The sequence below is a fragment of the Microtus oregoni genome, unplaced genomic scaffold, assembly GCF_018167655.1.
Source record: "Microtus oregoni isolate MIOR12 unplaced genomic scaffold, Mior012 000022F_ref0000154, whole genome shotgun sequence".
Lineage (NCBI taxonomy): Eukaryota > Metazoa > Chordata > Mammalia > Rodentia > Cricetidae > Microtus > Microtus oregoni.
In genome coordinates this window covers 12,126,544-12,146,216 of record NW_024543081.1, presented here as the reverse complement: position 1 = coordinate 12,146,216, position 19,673 = coordinate 12,126,544, and the positions used below count along the sequence as shown (strand labels likewise).

Here is a 19,673-nt window from a genome sequence, read left to right as displayed (position 1 = left end):
ACAGCGGCGTGCGGCTGGGGAGCGCAGCCTGGGTACCGCGCACGCGCCAGAAGGAGCGCGGAGTCGCAGAGGCTGCGGCAGGTGTGCCGGGGCATCCTCTAGTGATCTAGGGGGCTGGGGCGGGGCCTTAGAGGCCACACCTCCCTCAGGTTGTTCCCCCTCCCGAGGGTGGAGGGTAGAAGTGCCTCTGAAGGGTCCTACCTGGGGAGACCCCCCTAAAATGTAGGGCATATCCAGAATGTGCGAAAACTGGGGAAACTGCCTCTCCCCTAGGGTGGAAGCTACCATGACAATAAGGGAGTCTGGAGCCCTGGGAAAGAAGACTATGGAGATGAGCTGTGGGAGTTCAGGATTCTTATGGGCCCTTGATCCCATCTGGAGGGAATGGGGGCGTGTTAGATGAGCCCCCTAGGTACCAGGGCTCAGTCTTGGCTCCTACCCTGGTCCCTGGGAGGCTCAGGCACGCCCCGGGTTTCTGGTTCCTGCTACCAGCCACAAAGTGCGAGGCCTCCCCTCTGCTGTGCTGCAGGATGGGTCCCTCGGGTTTGCTGCTGGCCCTAGGCCTGCACCTGGCGGTGTGCTCCCGTCCTCACCGGGACTACTGCGTGCTGGGCGCGGGTCCCGCGGGGCTGCAGATGGCCGCCCTCCTGCAACGGGCCGGCAGGGACTACGAGGTGTTCGAACGCGAGTCCGCGCCCGGCAGCTTCTTCACGCGCTATCCGCGCCACCGCAAGCTCATCAGCATCAACAAGCGGTACACGGGCAAGGCCAACGCCGAGTTCAACCTCCGCCACGACTGGAACTCGTTGCTCAGCGACGACCCACACCTGCTCTTCAGACACTACTCGCAGGCTTACTTCCCAGACGCCAGCGACATGGTGCACTACCTGGGTGACTTCGCGAAGCGCCTGGGGCTCCACGTGCTATACAACACAAACATCACCCACGTGACTCTGGACAAGAATCCACAAGCCTGGAATGGCCATTACTTCATTCTGACCGACCAGAATGGCCAGGCTTACCGGTGCAGGTAAGGACCCTATTGCCGGAACTGGACCTCGTCCAGAATTGGCCTCGAAATCTGAAAGGGGCACCACTTACTCCCACTGGGGCTCAGTGCTGAGGTTTGGTACAGCCAGCACTTTTTAAGGTATGTCCTTAAAAAGCTGTAGCTGAGTATGTTTGGAAAATTTATCCTCTAGTATTTGTCAGGCTTTATCACCTTCTCTATGATCCTCTGATGCTGGGTACTGCACATATTGCATAGCTTGTACCCACAAACCCTTGCAGGCAGGTCCAGCCTTTTGCCAGTGCAACACTACGTTGTCATTCAGGATTCACGCTCAAAAACCATGCATTCAAGTTACAAAATGCACACCATACACAAATCTCATGATGTTTTAAATAAACTCGCCAGTTATGTTGGGCCGCATTCATAGCTGGCGTGGACCCCATGTGGCCTAGAAACCATCGGTTGGACACATCTGATAGTTTCTTAAAATAAGTATCCCCAAAACCATGGTGAGAAAAAAAGGGTGAAGTGTCCAGCCAGCATCAGACACTGGCCAGAAGGATCTCAGAACAGAACGAGAGCAGAAGCCCAGCAAGCATGGCTTTCAGACACCGATATTGTCTTGCTTTGGCCTGGGAGGCATGTGGGCACCTCAAACTTATTCAATCCTCACAAGGGACCTAGAGCAAATGTTCCCCAAAACCCATTCGGCAGGTGCAGATCTGGGGCTCTCGTGACCTTGGTCACCCCGTTGTGTCACTAAAACGGTGGGGCTACCTTTGGGTTGAGATTTTGCTGACCCCTAAGCCAGTGTTCTTTCTGCTACTCCAGGCTCCTGTCCTGGCTGTCAGCTTCACTCTGGCTCCAGACAAGTGTCTAACTACTGTTCATCTGTTCCTGAAGCCCAGAGAAGGGGGCACCACTCCGCTATAATCCCCAGCAGTGTAAAGGGCAGAACCGGGCATGATGGCACACTTGCCTGTAACCCCAGCATTTGGGAGACTGAGACAGGATGATTGCCAGATCCCAGGCTAGCCCAGGCTACACATCAAGTCCACATCTCAACAGCAGGACTTTGGAATCAGGCCCTTCTGTGCTCAGACTGTGAAAAGTTCTGGCTGCCCTGACCCATGGACGCTGTCTTCTCACCTGTGAAACGAACTGGGACACCAGCCACAGAGTGTATGAGATCCAGGAATAGATAAGATGATAGGATAACCGCACCCAGCAGTGTGGCTAGATGTGTGGGCCTGGCCTGCCAGTCTTAATGCCAGGCTGGAGTGGTTGCCGGAGGGGGTGGGATGGGGGGAGTAACCTCACTGCTGTGTTCAGTTAGAGGAAATGTTTTTGGTTTCTCATAATATCCATGAGCAAACTTAATCCCAGGTATGGAAGGCAATGAAGGACTGTAGCTACCCTGGGGCGAGGCACACTAAGATGGGTCAGTATGTGGAGTAAGCGGGTAAACAGATGAGTGGACATATCTTTGGGAGCCTGGAATCAGGATGAGGCAAGGAAAGCCACACTGTGTGACTGCACAGCTGAAGAACTGAGTCGTCTTTCTTTGTCCCCCACCTGCAGCGTCCTGCTGGTAGCCACTGGTTTGTCGGTCCCCAAACTGGTTGACTTCCCTGGCTCGGAACATGTGGAAGGTTACGAGTCCATATCCGTGGACCCGAAAGACTTTGTGGGTCAGAATGTGCTGATCCTGGGCCGTGGGAACTCAGCCTTCGAGACAGCAGAGAACATCTTGGGTGTCACAAACTTTGTCCACATGCTGAGCCGCTCCCGGGTTCGGCTCTCCTGGGCCACCCACTATGTTGGAGATGTCAGGTATGCTACATCCCTGCTTGTGTGTTCCACGCTGTCGATCCTGTACCAGTCTGTGTCCTGGTACTGTAAGAAAATGCCTGAGGCGGGGTTCATGATTTCAGATGCTACATCCAGCCGTATGTAGCTCTCTAAGCACACACCACCAGCGTCTACCCCATAGCAGATGGTGTCACAGCAGCAGGGACACATGCCAGAGAGGAAGGTTGCAGAACAAGACGGGAAGCCAGAACAAGGGGGAAGTTGGGCTCCCTTCCTCTATAGCAATCCTCTACCTGGACCTAGCAGGGAATTCCAACAGAACTGTCTTAATCTCTCCAAAGGCTTTACCCCAGTGAGCTGCCTCTGGGCTCTGCCTCTTAAGGATCTACCACCAGGGCCTGGGAATATAGCTCCGTTGGTAGGGAGCTCAATTCCCACGAACTAAATCCATGGGTTCAGTCCCCAGGTTCCCATAACCAAGGTGTGGTGACACACCTGTAAACTCAATACGCAGGTACTTAGGAGGTGGAGGTTGGAAGTCAGAGTTCAAGGTCATTGGCTACTTAAGTGAATTTGAGGCCAGGTTGGGCTACATAGGATCTTATATTTACCAAAAAGAACAAAAGGAGAAGAGAAGAGAAAAGTTCACCGCCTCCCAGCGTTACCTCTATGGAGATTGAGCTTCCCTTGCTTTCAATCCCTAGAAAGCCCCAAACAAGGGAGCTTCCCCATCTTCAGCTGGTCTAGACAACCTTCCTGAGCCTTCTTTCCTCTCTTGCCTGCTCGTGGGGCCCCAGAGCCATCAACAATGGCCTGCTGGACACCTACCAGCTGAAGTCACTAGACGGACTCCTGGAGTCGGACCTGGAGTACCTGGCCCTCGTGAAGGACAGCAAGGGCAAGTTCCACATCACCCTCAAGTTCTTCCTGGAGGAGAACAACAGCAGCCAGAGTGTGGACTCCATTCCCCTCCCTGAGGATGACAATGACAACTTTGCCATGCGGGTGGCCTATGACCGTGTCATCCGCTGCCTGGGCTGGAAGTTTGACTTCTCCATTTTCAACCAGTGAGTCCAAGTGGGGCGGAGGTAGGGAACCCCAGCCAGCACCTTCAGACCTCCCTGGGGACTCTAGGCTTCAGAAGGGCAGTGCAAGAGGGGAGGAGGATGCAAGGGCCTTATCCACAGAAACTATTGTTTCTAACAACCCTCTCCACTGGCAGGTCCCTCAGACTCTCCTCAGGGACTGAATTCAGTAAGAAGTACCCACTGATCAGAGCTAGCTATGAGTCCAAAGGAAGCCGGGGTCTCTTTATCCTTGGGACCGCCAGCCACTCTGTGGACTACCGGAAATCTGCTGGCGGCTTCATTCATGGATTCCGATACACAGGTGAGCCTGGCTGAAGGACCACTATCCCAGGGCTCCCAACTTCCAAACGCATCAAAACGATGTTTTCATGGACCGGGGCTATGTCTAGGAAAAGCGTAACAGTAGATATCTCTAACAGTAGTCTGTGACATGCTTCTCCTGTGCACTTTGAACTTAAGTGTGTTCACAGGGATGGGTGTTCTCACACATGCCGCTTTCACAGGGCTAAATAAGGCAGTACCCTAGCGTATGTAGCCATGAAGCAGCAACGTGCAAGAACACCTCTGTCTGATGTGGAGTTAGTGAAGATCTTTTCCCATTCTGTAGCTGTTGTTTTGTCTTGTTGACCGTGTCCTTTGCTTTACAGAAGCTTTTCAGTTTCAGGAGGTCCCATTTATTGTTTCTCTCAGTGTCTGTGCTACTGGGGTTATATTTAGGTAGTGTTCTCCAGTACCAATGCGTTCAAGTGTATTTCCCACTTTCTCTTCTTTTTTCTTTGTTTTTTGATTTTTTTTATTGATATTTATTGAGCTCTACATTTTTCTCTGATCCTCTCCCTACCTCTCCCCTCCCTCAAGGTCCCCATGCTTCCAATTTACTCAGGAGATCTTGTCTTTTTCTACTTTCTACTTCCCATGTAGATTAGATCTATGTAAGTCTCTCTTAGTGTCCTCATTGTTGTCTAAGTTTTCTGGGATTGTGGTTTGTAGGCTTTCTTTGCTTTATGTTTAAAAACCACCTATGAGTGAGCACATGTGATAATTGTCTTTCTGTGTCTGGGTTACCTCACTCAAAATAAAGTTTTCTACCTCCATTCATTTGCCTGCAAAATTCAAGCTGTCATTATTTTTTTCTGCTGTGTAGTAAGTACTCCATTGTGTAAATGTACCACATTTTCCTTATCCATTCTTTGGTTGAGGAACATTTAGATTGTTTCCAGATTCTGGCTATGACAAACAAAGCTGCTATGAACATAGTTGAGTACATGACCTTGTGGCACAATTGAGCATCCTTTGGATATATAACCAAAAGTAGTATTACTGGGTCTTGAGGAAGGTTATTTTCTAATTTTCTGAGAAATCACCACACTGACATCCAAAGGGGTTATACCAGCTTGCATTCCCACCAGCAATGCAGAAGTGTTCCCTTTTCCCCCACAACCTCTCCAGCATAAGTTGTCATCAGTGTTTTTGATCTTGGCCATTCTTACAGGTATAAGATGGAATCTCAGAGTTGTTTTGATTTGCATTTCTCTGATGATTAAGGATGTTGAACATTTCCTTAAGTGTCTTTCAGCCATTTTAGATTCCTCTGTTGAGAGTTCTCTGTTTAGGTCTGTACTCCATTTTTTTTTTATTGGATTATGTGTTCTTTTGGTGACCAATTTCTTGAGTTTTTTTGTATATTTTGGAGATCAGACCTCTGTTTAATGTGGGGTTAGTGAAGATCTTTTCCCATTCTGTAGGCTGTCATTTTGTCTTGTTGACCATGTCCTTTGCTTTACAGAAGCTTTTTAGTTTCAGAAGGTCCCATTTATTAATTGTTTCTCTCAGTGTCTGTGTTGCTGGAGTTATATTTAGGAAGTGGTTCCCTGTGCCAATGCATTCAAGTGCACTTCTCACTTTCTCTTCTGTAAGGTTCAGTGTGGCTGGCTTTATGTTGAGGTCTTTGATCCATCTGGACTTGAGTTTTGTGCACGGTGATAGATATGAGTCTATTTTCATTCTTCTACATGTTGATATCCAGTTATGCCAGCACTACTTGTTAAGTATGCTTTCTTTTTTCAATTTGATATTTTTTGCTTCTTTGTCAAAAATCAGGTGTTCGAAGATGTGTGGATTGATACCCAGGTCTTCTATTCGGTTCCATTGGTCCTCCTGTCTGTTCTAATGCCAATACCAGGCTGTTTTCAGTACTGAAGCTCTGTAGTAGAGTTTGAAGTCAGGGATTGTTGATGCCTCCAGATGTTCTTTTATTGTACAGGATTGTTTTTAGCTATTCTGGGTTTTCTGCTTTTCCATATGAAGTTGAGTACCATTCTTTTGAGGTCTTTGAAGAATTTTGCTGGGATTTTTGCTGGGCATTGCATTGAATATGTAGATTGCTTTTGGTAAGATTGCCTGGTTTCTGGTTTTTAAAGAGCGTCCTTTCCTGCCCTTTTCTCCCCTCAATGGAGGAAGCAATGGACCGAAGCAGCTGAGTGAGTTAAATAGCTAAACAGCTAAATAGCTGTTACCCACATTTTTCGGGGTCAGGTGCCACCAGCTTGGTATGGGTTTTTCTTGCAGTGCTTACTTTGCATTCATTCAGAGGATGGAGGATCGAGCCTTAGAATCCTTCTTACCAGGACTCCAATAGAAAGCTTTCACTCAGGGGCCTGAATATTGTTCTGTGAATCCGCCCCTCCCAGCCCAGGGTCCACAGTGCTGAGACCAGAGAAAGACGACCTGTAAGAAGTAATGGTAATGAAGCATTCTGTTAGGATCAGGGCACGGTAGCCCAGGCTAGCCTCCAACTCCCAATCCTCCTGCCTCAGCTCCCTGGTTCTGAGATTAGAGATGTGCACTACAATACCTGGTTTGTGCTTTGTTTTCTTCATGAAGACAATAAGACAGATGATGTGGAGATCGGTGAAGGGGCCACTGCAAAGATCTCCAGGCAAAGAATTGTGTGCTTATTGTAGAAATGTTTTAAAACACAAAATAGCACAGAAAAGGGCTCTCTGGAATCACTTACTGGGGGGCACACATGTGTCAAGATCAGAGGATAGCCTATAGGAGTCTGTGTTCTCCTTCTGCCATGCAGGACCTGGGGATTGAAGTCAGGCTTGACAGCAGGTGTCTCTACCTGCCAAGCCATCTCACCAGCCCAGTGGTTCTCTTTGTAACATAAAAAGAGGTAGTAGCAAACTCAGCATAGACTCATGGGTCCTCATGGTCTTCCTCATGGGGAGATTTGCGCCCTGCCTCTAGGTTAGAGTGGGCACTGTAGGGACAACTGAGCTGCCTCAGTCCCTGGCTCTCCTGGCAGGTGGCGGTAAACACGACAGCTCATCTGAGCAGCCCTGGAGGTCCGCTGTCACCCCCTGGTCTGCAGCAGAAAGATATCAGTAGGAGATCCAACTTGCCCCTCACATCCCCCCAGAATGTGCTAGCACCTAACGTAGACCCTTAGTCCGTGGAGTGGGTGCCACGTTGCCTGGCTACTTCTGCATGGGCCACATCCACATCCCAAGGTCCTCGAGTCCGCCTCCTCTGTTTCCATTTAGTTTGATGACTTGTGTCACCTCAGGCCTAGGATTTACTCTTCCTTACCCTTTCCAGCTGGCAGGGAACACTGCACAGTAAGTCTAAGGCAAACCTGGGCAGCCTAGACCTTGTCTTGCAGTAAAAAAGAGATAAGAAGGTGGCTTAGTGACAGAGCAGTTGTCTAACAAGTACAAGGCTCCAGGTGTCCTCCACAGTACCAAAAACAATGAGGAAAATCTCGCCATTCTCTGAGTCTTGTTCTTTCATGACTTCTCTTCCATCTCCTGGGAAGTCCCATGACTCAGCATGCTGCCGCCTGCTCTGCACAGGTCTCGCCTTCCCCAGGTGCCAAGCATGTTCTCCATCCCAGGCATCTCCCAGGCTCCTCTAGCTTCAGCTCCTACGCCTTGCAAACTGGGCTTGACCGTCATCTCCTCCAAGGGGTCAGAGGCCTAAACAGAGGCCCACCATGGCTCCTTTCTCATGAACACCTGGTTTGTGCCATATCCTCATTGCATTGGGTGTTTTATTAACTTTGGAAGGACAAGCGTCTGTGTTGGGCCGTCCCACAGCAGGGTAAAACAGCCCCAGGTGTGAAGAAAACCACCTTGCTGGTGGCTTGGGCAGCAGTTGCTTTCTCTGAAAGATCTCAGAACAAGACAGGGTAGACTTGGACTGGTAGATTTGGGCTGAAAAAGATGAAGCGGCCCGGGCTCTAGCTAGAAATGGGGGATGGACAAGCCCTGTGTCTGGGTTGGATGGTCCCACTGTAAAGGACTGCAGTTGGCAGAGAAATTTCGCTGTGCAGATGGCCTCAGGCAAGGGTGGGTCATTCAGACCCAAATCCACCCCCACCCATACTTTGCGCAATGCCCAGGAGATGGAATGGAGCAGGGCCCCTGAGTGTGTGTGACAATGAAGAAAGAACCTTTGTCATCTGGCCTTTTACACACAGCTCTCACTGCCATGGTTTCCCAGGCCTGAACCTCCCTCCAGTGAGCCAAGATAAAATCTTGGCCCTTCCTCCCTCTGGCCATTTCAGTGCGTGCTGTCCACCGGCTCCTGGAACATCGGCACCATGGCATCGACTGGCCGTCCACGGAGTACCCCATCACACAGCTGACCAGTTCCATCATCCGGCGTGTAAATGAGGCTTCTGGGCTGTACCAGATGTTCAGTGTGCTGGCTGACATCATCCTGTTGAAGGAGTGAGTAACCCTTCCCACTCCATCTCCCCCCACCCTGCTTTACCCATATACCCCACCCCTTGCTTCTGGTACTATTCTGTGTGCTGAGTGGCCCAGTTGTTTCCTGTGCAAGGGAGGCCTGCAGAGGCTAAATCTGTCCTGGCAGGGAAATCAGGGAGGTAAATACCACAAGATCTGTTATGGATTTCTTACTGTGGGTTTGGGGAGGTAGTTAAGCTCTGTGCTTTCTTGCCTTATCTGCAAAATGAGGATGAAGGATGAAGATAAGAGTCCCCTCAGGCACCGGCCAGGTTGGCCCTTTTAGATCAAGAGATTACTGGCAAATCACAGGACACACAGAGCCTGAGGACCCGTACAGTGTGTGTGAGGAGAGGACAAGGGAGGACTTAGAGAAGACAGGCAGGTGAGACGTGGAGGAGGACCCCTGAGTCAGAGAACATGCCCTGATCCAAAGCCCTGGCCACTCAACGTGAAGTTCAGGAGCACAGGAAGTCCAGAAGCTCAGCACACCACCTTGCTTCATCCTCAGCATCCTGTCCATGAGTCCAGAGCTGTCTAGATCAGGGTGCTCCTGGCAGGACCCAGTGCTCAGTCAGTATCCCAGGCCTGTCACCCACTCTAGTCCAGCAGCCTCCCAACACAGCCAGTCTGCCCTCACTGCAGCCACCAGCCGTCCTTTAAAAGGACAGTCACACTGTTATCCTTGAGTCCCAGCTCCCCACAGCCTTACCTTCTCCACCCACTTAAACACATTATCACCCCACACCTCCTTTACTCATGCCCTGGGACCCCCCGACCCCATTACTCTCATTTCTACCTACAGTGGCAAGCTTCTCCCCACTTCCCTCATCTAGAACTTCACCAAGTGTACCAGAAGGCACAGCTGCCACCGTGATATTATAGGGTGGGAGATTCCTGCTTGGTCCACACCACTGCACCTGTGGAGAGCTCTATGTCCCCACCCACACCCAATGAGCCCGAACCCCTCCCTGGTCCTGAGTTCTCCTGGGATTCCACCCACAGGAACGCTACAGCATTTGAGTACCTGGAAGAGTTTCCCATGCAGATGCTGGCCCAGCTGGAGTCGCTCACAGGGAGGACAGCACGCCATGGGCTCTTCATCATCAACATGGAATATGGCAAAAATTTCTCTGGGCCTGAGAAGGACGTCTTCTATTACGACCGGTCCGTAGCACATATAGAAGATGCCTGGCGTTCTAACTTCCTGCACCCTGTCATCTACTATTACAGACACCTCCCCACTGGTGAGCTGGCCTCTACCCTCCCTGAGCTCAGCCTCCTCAGGGGGAGTCCCTCTTGGACCACCTCTGTCTAGACAGCAGTCACCAGAAGGCCACGCATTGCTTTTGCAGCTGACAGAGGGAACCCCAAGGGGACCTACATAAGCCATGCATGATCTCTGGGCACTATGTAGTGACAGGGGTGCTGTCATGCGGTGTCTCAAAGTGGGGGGAGGTGCTGCAGCTGAGTATTAAGAAGAAAGGATGAGGGTGGGTAAGATGACTGGATGGTAGGGGCACTTACCATGGAAGACTAGAGACCTGAGTTCAATCCCTGGAACCCACCTAATGGTGGGAGAAGAGAATCGACTCTACAAAACTGTCCTCCGACCTCCCCACAGGCTCTCTGGCGTGTGTGCCCATACAAACAGCAAAATGACAGTAATAATAAACCAGACAAGGACTGAGCAGGCCAGCACAGTACAGAAATGCCACGCCCAACTCCCAGTTCTGTCCTCACTGCCATTTTACTTAACCTCTCTGAGTCTTGTTCTGTAAGATGGGATGATAATGATTATTTCATACGGGATTGCAGGAGGGTAGAACAGTGCCAGCAGTGCTAAGGCACAGCCTGGGTACCGTGCCTTTCAGTTCAGAACATGAAGGGCCTCGGGTGGAAGAGGATGCTCCAGTGCCTGTCACCCCAGCACTGGGGAGGCGAGGCAGGTTTGCCACAAACTCAATGCCAGCCTAGGCTGTACAGTGAGTTCCTGTCTCAGAACTGAGTGTGGTGAGGCACCCCTCTGTAATGCCAGCATTTGGGAAATAGAGGCAGGAGGTCATCCTGGGCTATTTGAGACTGTCTCAAAAGAAGAAAAAGGTGGCCCAGGTGGAGATTGTTCCCAACGGCAAAGGCAGTTTCAACAGGTGGAAGGCCGCGGGTAGGGAGTGCAGATTTGGGGTGGCCCAAACCCTGGCCAGCTAGGATTGGTCACCTCCTAGGGTCTAGTTTCCAGGGATGGTCAGGTGTTGGTCTAGCGGCCTGTGGGCTGGGCCCACATGGAGCAGGGTCCACAGCAGTGGGAAGTGAGCCTAGATGAGCCCCGTGCAGCCAATGGTTCCTGTGCTGCACACAGAAACCACAGGCAGCAGGTCTGGTTCCTCTTCCTCCTGCTGCATGACGGTGGCTGGTGGCCAAGCTGACCACAGCCTGACAGAAGCACCCTAGGAAGGCCACCATGAGAGCAGGGGGAGGTGCCGGAATGAAGGGCCCGGCCCTGATGCCTCCCTCCTCCCACAGAGCAAGATATGCGGTTCCGGCCTGCACAGTGGCCCCTGCCTCGGCCCGTGGCCATCCATCACATAGTGGAGGACTTTCTGACTGACTGGACAGCCCCAGTGGGGCACATCCTCCCACTGAGGCGCTTCCTGGAAAACTGTCTGGACACAGATCTGCGAAGCTTCTATGCAGGTAAGCAAGTGCCCAAGAGGGCTGAGGGTGGGGTGAACACCTTAGTGCTAGTGTGCTGGTGTGTTAGTGTGCTAGTGTGCATGGGTTTGGGCTCCAGCACAGGAGCAGGGAAGGGAGGAAAGGAGAAGAAGCCAAGAGCTAGAGGCTATCAAAATTGATTGTACAATCTTGAAAAAGATGGAGATGAGGGGCTGGAGAGATGGCTCAGAGGGTGAGAGCATTGCCTGCTCTTCCAAAGTTCAATTCCCAGCAACCACATGGTGGCTCACAACCATCTGTAATGAGGTCTGGTGCCCTCTTCTGGCCTAGAGGCATACACACAGACAGAATATTGTATACATAATAAATAAATAAAATTTAAAAAAAGATGGAGACGAAACTAATGGAGATAAAATATTCTTGAAATAAGAAGCTCAGTATAAGGAGCTGGTGGTGCACTAGACAGAGGTGAAGAGAGAATTGGTGAACTGGAAGGCAGATCTGATAGCTAAATGCAAAGAGGGGCCTGAGGCAAGAACTCAAATGATCTAGAGGAGAAAGTGATAGAAACAAGCCAATATCTTTGTCCTTTTAAACCTCTGGATGTTCCGAATCCAGTGCTTTTTCTATTATGAAAAGAACACGTCAAGACACCTGTCAAATGTGTGACACTATTCATACAAAGTCAAGTTAGAGACTGACTCCACCCTAGTCAAACAGCAAGCATCCTGCCTTGTCCTGACTCTGCTTTGAAGTGATGGTTTGGGAGCTGATCTGCTGCTGAGTGGCATCCTGTCCCTGATCATCTAAGCATCTTCCTCTCTTGATTAGCCCATAGAGCTGAGCTGAGCTGAGCTGAGCACCTGTACACATCTAACAGTTACACACTTCCTCCAACAAACCCACATCTCCTAACAGTGCTACTCCGTGTGAGCTTATAGGAGCCAATTACACTCAAACTACCACAGCAGCTTAGATTGAAGCGCTGGAAAGGACTGTGCAGGCCCCTGATGAACACTTCCCCTAGGTCCCCAGCATTGCCCACTTCTCTCTGTCCTCTCTACCTGACCTGACACCTTCTTTTGCCTTTGTATAGAATCCTGTTTCCTGTTCACCTTCACACGCCAGAAGCTGCCCCCCTTTTGCCAGCAGGGGTACCTAAAGATGCAGGGGCTTTCAAGCACCAAGAGCCTTTGGCAACATGGTGTGGAAAGCAGGCTCTTGCAGGACTACACAGCCATGGAGGACAGCAGCAATCGACTTGGTAACCACCCTTCGGCTCCAGGGTCTCTCACTCAGACCCTTGACAGCAACAAGGAGGAGCTCTGAACATCCCCTCCCGGGCTATGAAGGTAGTGCCTCCTCGGGGGCCCTTTCCCCAGGCTCTCTCCTACCTCTCAGGCTGCTCAGGACCATCACAGAGATAACAGACGACAAGACAGCCTATAGAGTGCCGAAGGCTGGGACACAGTCACACAGTAGTGTCCCGTCCTGTGCTGGTCCCTGGGTGCTAGATGCACAGTTAAGAGGAGGGTACCATCTGTCAAGTAGGAGCTGCCTTCCACTGCCTGCTTGTGTCCAACTTAGAGCATCACTAAGCACCACCCTGGTCTGGTGTGTCTGCTGCTAGGACCAAGCTCCTTTCCCCTCTGGTTCACTCTGCAGATGGGCTTGGGTCTGCCTGGGGAACGGCTCACAGCTGAAATCCCCTCATTTCTGTAGCAGGCATGTTATAAGGAAAGCCTGAGGGCTTCAGCCGTGGGGTAGACTGTTGAGATCTCTGCTTCCCAGTATAGCTATGGACCCCGACTCAGAAGCATCAAGCATCTCCTAGGGTCCTCGTCCAGGAGGGTCTGCCCCCATGGCGCTCTTTCTTTCCACATCGTCTCACCCTCCCCGGCACTGGCCCTTGGCGGAACTCCAGTCAGGGTGGGGACAGTAAACGTCTACAAGGTCATCTGCCCAGCTGACTTCTCAGGAGCAGGGCACTTCAGAACTGCCCTGTCCCCGAGATCACACTCCCAGGGATCAGCGGCCTCTGTGTCCCTCTCCCCCATTGCTGTCTGGTATCCTGAGCCCTGTCTTCCTTGAGACCTGCCTGGGCAGGTTTACGGTGTTGCTGCGCCTGCTGCCTTGGGCGTGGAAATGTTGACACTTGCTGGCCCCTGGCTGCCTTGATGTTCCTCTCCTCTTTCTTGCTTTCCTCACCAGAGTCCACATTCAGCCAACAGATTAGTCTCACTGATGAATAAGCCAGGAGGAAAACGTGACCCACAAGGGCAGCCTGGTGATCACGTGATTTCCCATAGCCACAGAACGCAGGTACTGTTTCTCACCAGCCACTCAGATGCTCAGGGACCTGTCAACCCAAAGCCCCTTCCTGAGAATGTCCTCTTCTCCAAAGAAGAGTCTTTTCTGGGTCTAAGCCTTCTTGGTCACCTGACCCGTCTGCAGCCACCTTCCTCCCCGGTGCTTACCAGGTTCTAACAGGGCAATCCAACAAGTTCATGTCACCAGGAGGAACTGTGTCCCCTGTACCTACTTGGGGTAGTTTGCACAGGGCCAGACCTCCCTAGCCCAGGATGTCAGAGTCACACAGGTTGATTGGCAAGTCAAACTGGGACCCTGCCATCCCACCCTCGCTCACAAGGTATTTTTAAGTGAGTCGTTGATTTAATGCTATCCCATGACATCGAATCCTATTCCTCACATCTTACCCTCTACTCACTGAGGCTGGCTGAGCCACTTGTTCGGTGCCTTAGCAAGTAGCTGGCTGACACCCTTGTATATGACATCTGCTGCTTCCTGTCATCTGCCAGATCATTGATTCTGTTACAGTATCAGGCAGCCTTGTTTGTTTTTAACATGAAGGATTCTGTTCTTGCTCAGTTGGCTAGAGATGATTTCTACTTCCCCCACCCCACCCCCCGAGAGAGTTTCACCATGTCCTGCCTGGCCTGGTACATATTACATAGCCCAGCCTGCACTTGGATTCATGGTCATTCTCCCGCCTCAGCCTTCCAGGAGTTGGGATTACAAGCTCGAACCACATGAGCTTTTTTAAGGTTTATTCTTAATTATGTGTACTTGTATGTGTCTGTTTGTGGGTATGTGTACGTGAGCACAGGTGCCCAGAGGTCAGAAGAGGATGTCAGAGCCCCTTAATGCTGGAGTTACAGGAGGCTATGAGCAAGCCTATGTGGAGGCTGAGAACTGAGCTCAGGTCCTCTAAAGAACAGTAAGTGCTGAGCCAGTTCCTCCTGCCCCAGAACTATTTCAAAGAAAAGATTAAAGATAAAGCCAACTGGATGGGGTACACACCAATATCCCAGCAATAGGGTGGCCAAGGCAGGAAAATGGAGGTTCAAGGCCAGCCTGGGCTACATGCAAAGTTCTAGGATAATGTGGGCAACTGAACAAGATCCTGTCTCAAAAAAGAAATTTTTTTTTTTTTTTGGTTTTTTCGAGACAGGGTTTCTCTGTGGTTTTGGAGCCTGTCCTGGAACTAGCTCTTGTAGACCAGGCTGGTCTCGAACTCACAGAGATCCGCCTGCCTCTGCCTCCCGAGTGCTGGGATTAAAGGCGTGCGCCACCACCGCCCGGCTCTCAAAAAAGAAATTTTAAAAAGGCAGAAATAAACTGGGTGCGGTGTTACATGCCTTAATCTCAGCACTCCTAAGGCATAGGCTGGAACAGCGCTTGTGAGTGAGTTCAAGGCCAGCCTGGTTGACCCAGGAAGTTCCAAGCCAATAGAGCTACAGTATGAAATCCTGTCCCAAAAGTAAATAAATTTTTTGAAAAGCATGAGCAAAAATAGTTATGGTGAAGGGCCTGATTGAAACGCGTGAGAAATTCTAAGCAACTTTTCATGATCATCTCTTCTGTGGTGTAGATAGAGAAGGGCTGGTGAGTCTGTGCCTCCACACGTGACACTGCCCCAGGTGAGCTGGGACAGCAGCCGGGGCTGTTGATAGCCGTGAAGATAGGAACCACAGGATGCCAGCAGTGGCTCTGCTGGGACCGGGGATGGGTTCTTTTTTCCTCTTTTGATCAAATTTGTGTTTAGTTTTCAAATGTGATTCTATGCTACTGAAGTAAAAATACATTTATTTTTAAACCATTTCTGCTCTTGAATTTTGGAATTGCTGGGAAAGAGTGGACATGGGAGCCCTTGCAAGAGACTGTGCTCTGCTTTGATGGTCCAGGAGGTGACCGGGTGGGTTACCCTAGAGAATCACTAGAGGGAAGGAGCACCGTGCTGCAGGATGTAAGCGTGCTCAGGGCAGAGTATGGGAGACGCACCTGTTCCCTAGCACCTGGGAGGGGGTCAGGATGTAAGCATGCTCAGGGCAGAGTATGGGAGACGCACCTGTACCCTAGCACCTGGAAAATGAGAGGTAGAGACAGGAGGATCAGAAGTTCAAGGTCACCCTAGGATACACAAGATCCTGTCTTTAAGAAAAAAAGAAACACCACCACATCTTTAATCCCAGCCCTCGGGAGGCGTAGGCAGAAGCAGGTAAGTTCAAGACCAGCCTGGTCTACATACCGAGTTCCAGAACAACAAGCCACATAGTGAGATCCTGTCTCTAAGGAAATAAAAAGGCTGTCCGGGCTAAAGGAAGTGAGTAGGTAGACCATGCACTCGCTCCTCACACGGAGTCTCTAATGACGACTGAGCACACATGACCACATGGCCATCCTTGGAAACATCTTCTCCCGAATGACAGGAAACCAGAGACAAAGTTCCTCCTCTGGGAGAGACCCCCCAGGACTGATCTCCAATGCCTTGGATACCCCAAATTCTTTCTGTATGACAAAAGTGGAGGTGTCCCTGAAGTCTGCCCGGAAACCAGTGGGCTAAAAGCCCTGGGGATGTGGATCAGTTGCCTATAATGCACGAAGCCCTGGGTTCACGGTCATCCAGTGTGGTGGCACACAGCAGAAATTCCAGTTCTTTCTGGGGGCAGAAACAGGAGGATCAGAAAGTCAAGGTCGTACTCAGCTATAGCTAACCTAGGATATATTAAATGATTTAATAAAAACTCATATATGCTAGATATAATGTTAAAATCCTGCAATCTACATTTAGGAGATGAAGGGAGGAGAATCCGTAGTTCAAGGCCAACCTCAGCCACATGTGAGTTTGAAGCCCCCCATGAAGTATGTAAGCCCTACCTTAAACCACACACACAAGACATGAGACCTGCCTGCAAGCACAGGTAACCTTAAGCATGGACCCTACCCTAGGCAAACCAGGTAAGTGGAATACCTGCAGTAGTAAGTCCAAGTCACCAATAGTGCTTTGGGGTCACATTAAGAAATCAAAGCACATCCCCCAGTGTCATTTAATCAAGAGTGAGTCGATTTGAACTCTGCTTCGGGCTCCCTGGGACTTACGTCCTGTCTGTCTGTTGTATGAGTCTGGATCGGTGCCTACCTGAAAGCTGTCTTGTGAACCTGGCCCTCGTCTTTCTCTGAGTATATCTGAGTGTGTGTCTTTAAGGAGGGACTTTGCCCTCTCCTTTACTGAACAGCGCAGAAGCTGTTTGATGGGGTAAGGAATGGGACACTTTATAGAAATCTTGAACAGAGTTTTATAAGGGATTCAGTCACTGGCTCCAACTGAGACCAACTGACCCAGACAACAAACACTACTACAAACATTACTGTTTATCAACCAATATCCATTCGACGCAATCAACATTTATGGGTATTTTTATAAGATTGCTGATGTTCCCAGCAAATGATTATAGTAACACACGCACTACTCTTGGATCAGGGGCATGAAAAAGTACTTAGTTAAGATTACAGCTACGCACCTCCATCCAGGCTGCTGGATGGAGGTGGGTGGTCCTTGAACTTCCCACAGGTCAGGGAACCCTGATTGCTCTTCAAGTTGATGAGGGAGGGGGACTTGATCGGGGGAGGGGGAGGGAAATGGGAGGCGGCGGGGAGGAGGCAGAAATCTTTAATAAATAAATTTAAAAAAATAAAAATAAATAAAACAAAAACAAAAAAAAAGATTACAGCTATGCATTGGTTTAAGTTACATGGGAAATCCGAGACTGTTACATGGTTCTCTTGAGGGCAGGTTAAGCAGACAGGCTGAGTACACACAGGGACAGCGCTCTTAAGTGAGCTCTAGGTGTGAGATCCAGCAAAAGTTCCAGTTTCTTAGACATTTTCAGCACAATGCATTGCCACAGCCACAGCTCTGCCCCAACAGGGCCTGATGAGAGACCCTGAGCCGAAACCAGCCAGGCAAGCTGCTCCAGATTCCGGACCACAGACACTCCGGAACGGTGTCTGCAGCTTAGCTGTTACATGGATGGACGTTGTTACACAGCATCTAAGGACTCATGCATCCTTTACACCAACTCCATCCTCACCACGACCGCATGAGGAGAGATGACTGCTGAGCGAGGCTGAAACTTGAACTCAGCACTCTGCAAGAGCAGCCGGTGCTCTTAACTGCCGTCTTTCTAGCCCAAATGTGTTTGGCTTTGACTCACAGTGTGAGGATACAGTCAGTCATGGGGGAGAAGGCTTGGCCTCCAGAGTGTGAGGCTGCCAGTCCCATTGCGTCCCCAGTTAGGAATCAGAAAGAACTAAGTGCTGCTTCTTGGCTCACTTCCTCTTTTTTTATTCGGTTCAGGAGCCCGGCTCATGGGGCGCTGCTTCCCACATTCTGGGCAGGTCTTCCCTGTCCTTCAGAGACATGTGTTTCATTGAGGACTAACTGTCATGGTTGCCTAGTCCTGCCGTCCTCCACATGGGTATCCTTCAAGTGAACCCTGAGTGACAGTTCTTTTTTCTTTTATTGGGGTGCTATGTTTTTGTGTGTGTGTGTTTCCTTTTATTTAATTTTTTATTAATGTGTCCTCACCAACTTCCATGGGCTTCAAATTTTTTTTACACTTTATTTATTTATTGTGTGTGTCCACACACGTGTGGGCTTGCACACCACAGCAGACATGTGGAGATCAGGACAGCTTGAGGGAGTTGGTTCTCCCCTCCTACCACCTAAGTCCCAGACATTGAACTCAGATTGTCAAACTTAGCAGCAGATGTCTTCATCCACAGAGCTGTCTTGTCTTGCTAGCCCAAGAATTCTCAAACCTAGAAAGACATATGGTTCCCACAGGGTGGGGGTTGGGTGAAGTGAAGAGACAGTTGAGCGATACTAATTACATAGCAGGCGCCAAATGAACCCCCTCCTCCCCAAAGGCATGGTAGGTGATTCGGAGTGGTAAGGGAGACCCCTAGACTCGGTACACCAGCCCTTGTGCCCGCGGCTCCACAGCCAATTAGAACATCAGCCACCCAGCCAAACTGGATTCTTCTCTCCAAAATAAGCCATCGACGGCATCTTTCCACTGCAAATGCTTGTTTTAAAATACGGGGGAAACGCTGACTGGATAAAGATCTCTGTCAGACTGCGGGCTTTAAAAAAGCATTTAATTCAAGCTGGCATCCCAGACGGAATGCAAATCTGCCGCAGAGCAAAGCTGGTGGGCAAGTAGGAGACGCTGCAGCCCAAGTATCTAGTCCAAGTGCATCACACGACCGATCCATCAACCAGAAATAAAAAATAGAACTCAACAGATGTACTTCAGCAAGGAAGAAAGGAACAGCAGGCGAGCCTGTCTCGCTCCTTCCTCTGGTCTGCATAAATAAGTCTGCTTTGCTGGCTCTTATGCAGAAGCCCCATTAAAAGAGATGTCTGTCACCTGCTTCTTCACTTCTCTCTGAGACGCTATCATTGCTAACCTAGTCTCTCAAGTTCTTTCAAATCATCAGTAAATAATTGAATGCAAAAAAAAAACCCTCAGCAAAAGATGATAATGAAATGTCTGAGAATGTCCGGTGTGTGGCATCGTCATCTGGCCTTGCAGTTTTGAAACAGAGCGACAACAAAATGCATGAGGTGATCCCTGCCACAGCTTCAATGAGGTTTAAACTGTGTTGGGAAATGCACCCAGAAGCCTCGATCTAAGGCACTGCCATTGATTAAACATGGTTCAAAGTCTGGCCACCATGGGGGTGTATCCATGTCCTCCTGTTGAATCATGGTAGGTAGGCCAAAGAAGAGAGGTAGAAATAGTGATGTCCCAACTATCAGGCAGAGCCTTGGGAGATTGGCAGCTCCCTGTCTAGGCACCCAAGCTACCCTGGGAGGAAGCCCCATGGAGACAGAGGCTCACAAGAACAAGAGTTAGGCACCTGACCGAGTTGCCAGCCAGCTCCACAGCAGGCCTATGAGTGAGCTACATGGAAACAGGTTCTCTGGCTCACTTGACTATCCCTAGTGCAGCGTTTGGCAAACCTCTA

General features: G+C 50.2%; 1 protein-coding gene across 1 annotated transcript; it reads left to right on the top strand.

Annotated features, from left to right (window-relative positions):
* On the top strand, positions 1–14,841 carry Foxred2 (FAD dependent oxidoreductase domain containing 2). The gene is made up of 9 exons (XM_041671710.1): positions 1–81; positions 530–1,030; positions 2,594–2,845; positions 3,622–3,891; positions 4,047–4,213; positions 8,483–8,648; positions 9,672–9,913; positions 11,190–11,360; positions 12,436–14,841. The coding sequence occupies exons 2-9, from the start codon at positions 531–533 to the stop codon at positions 12,666–12,668; spliced, it is 2,001 nt and encodes a 666-aa protein (XP_041527644.1). The 5' UTR covers positions 1–81; position 530; the 3' UTR covers positions 12,669–14,841.
* Positions 14,842–19,673: the final 4,832 nt, after the last annotated feature.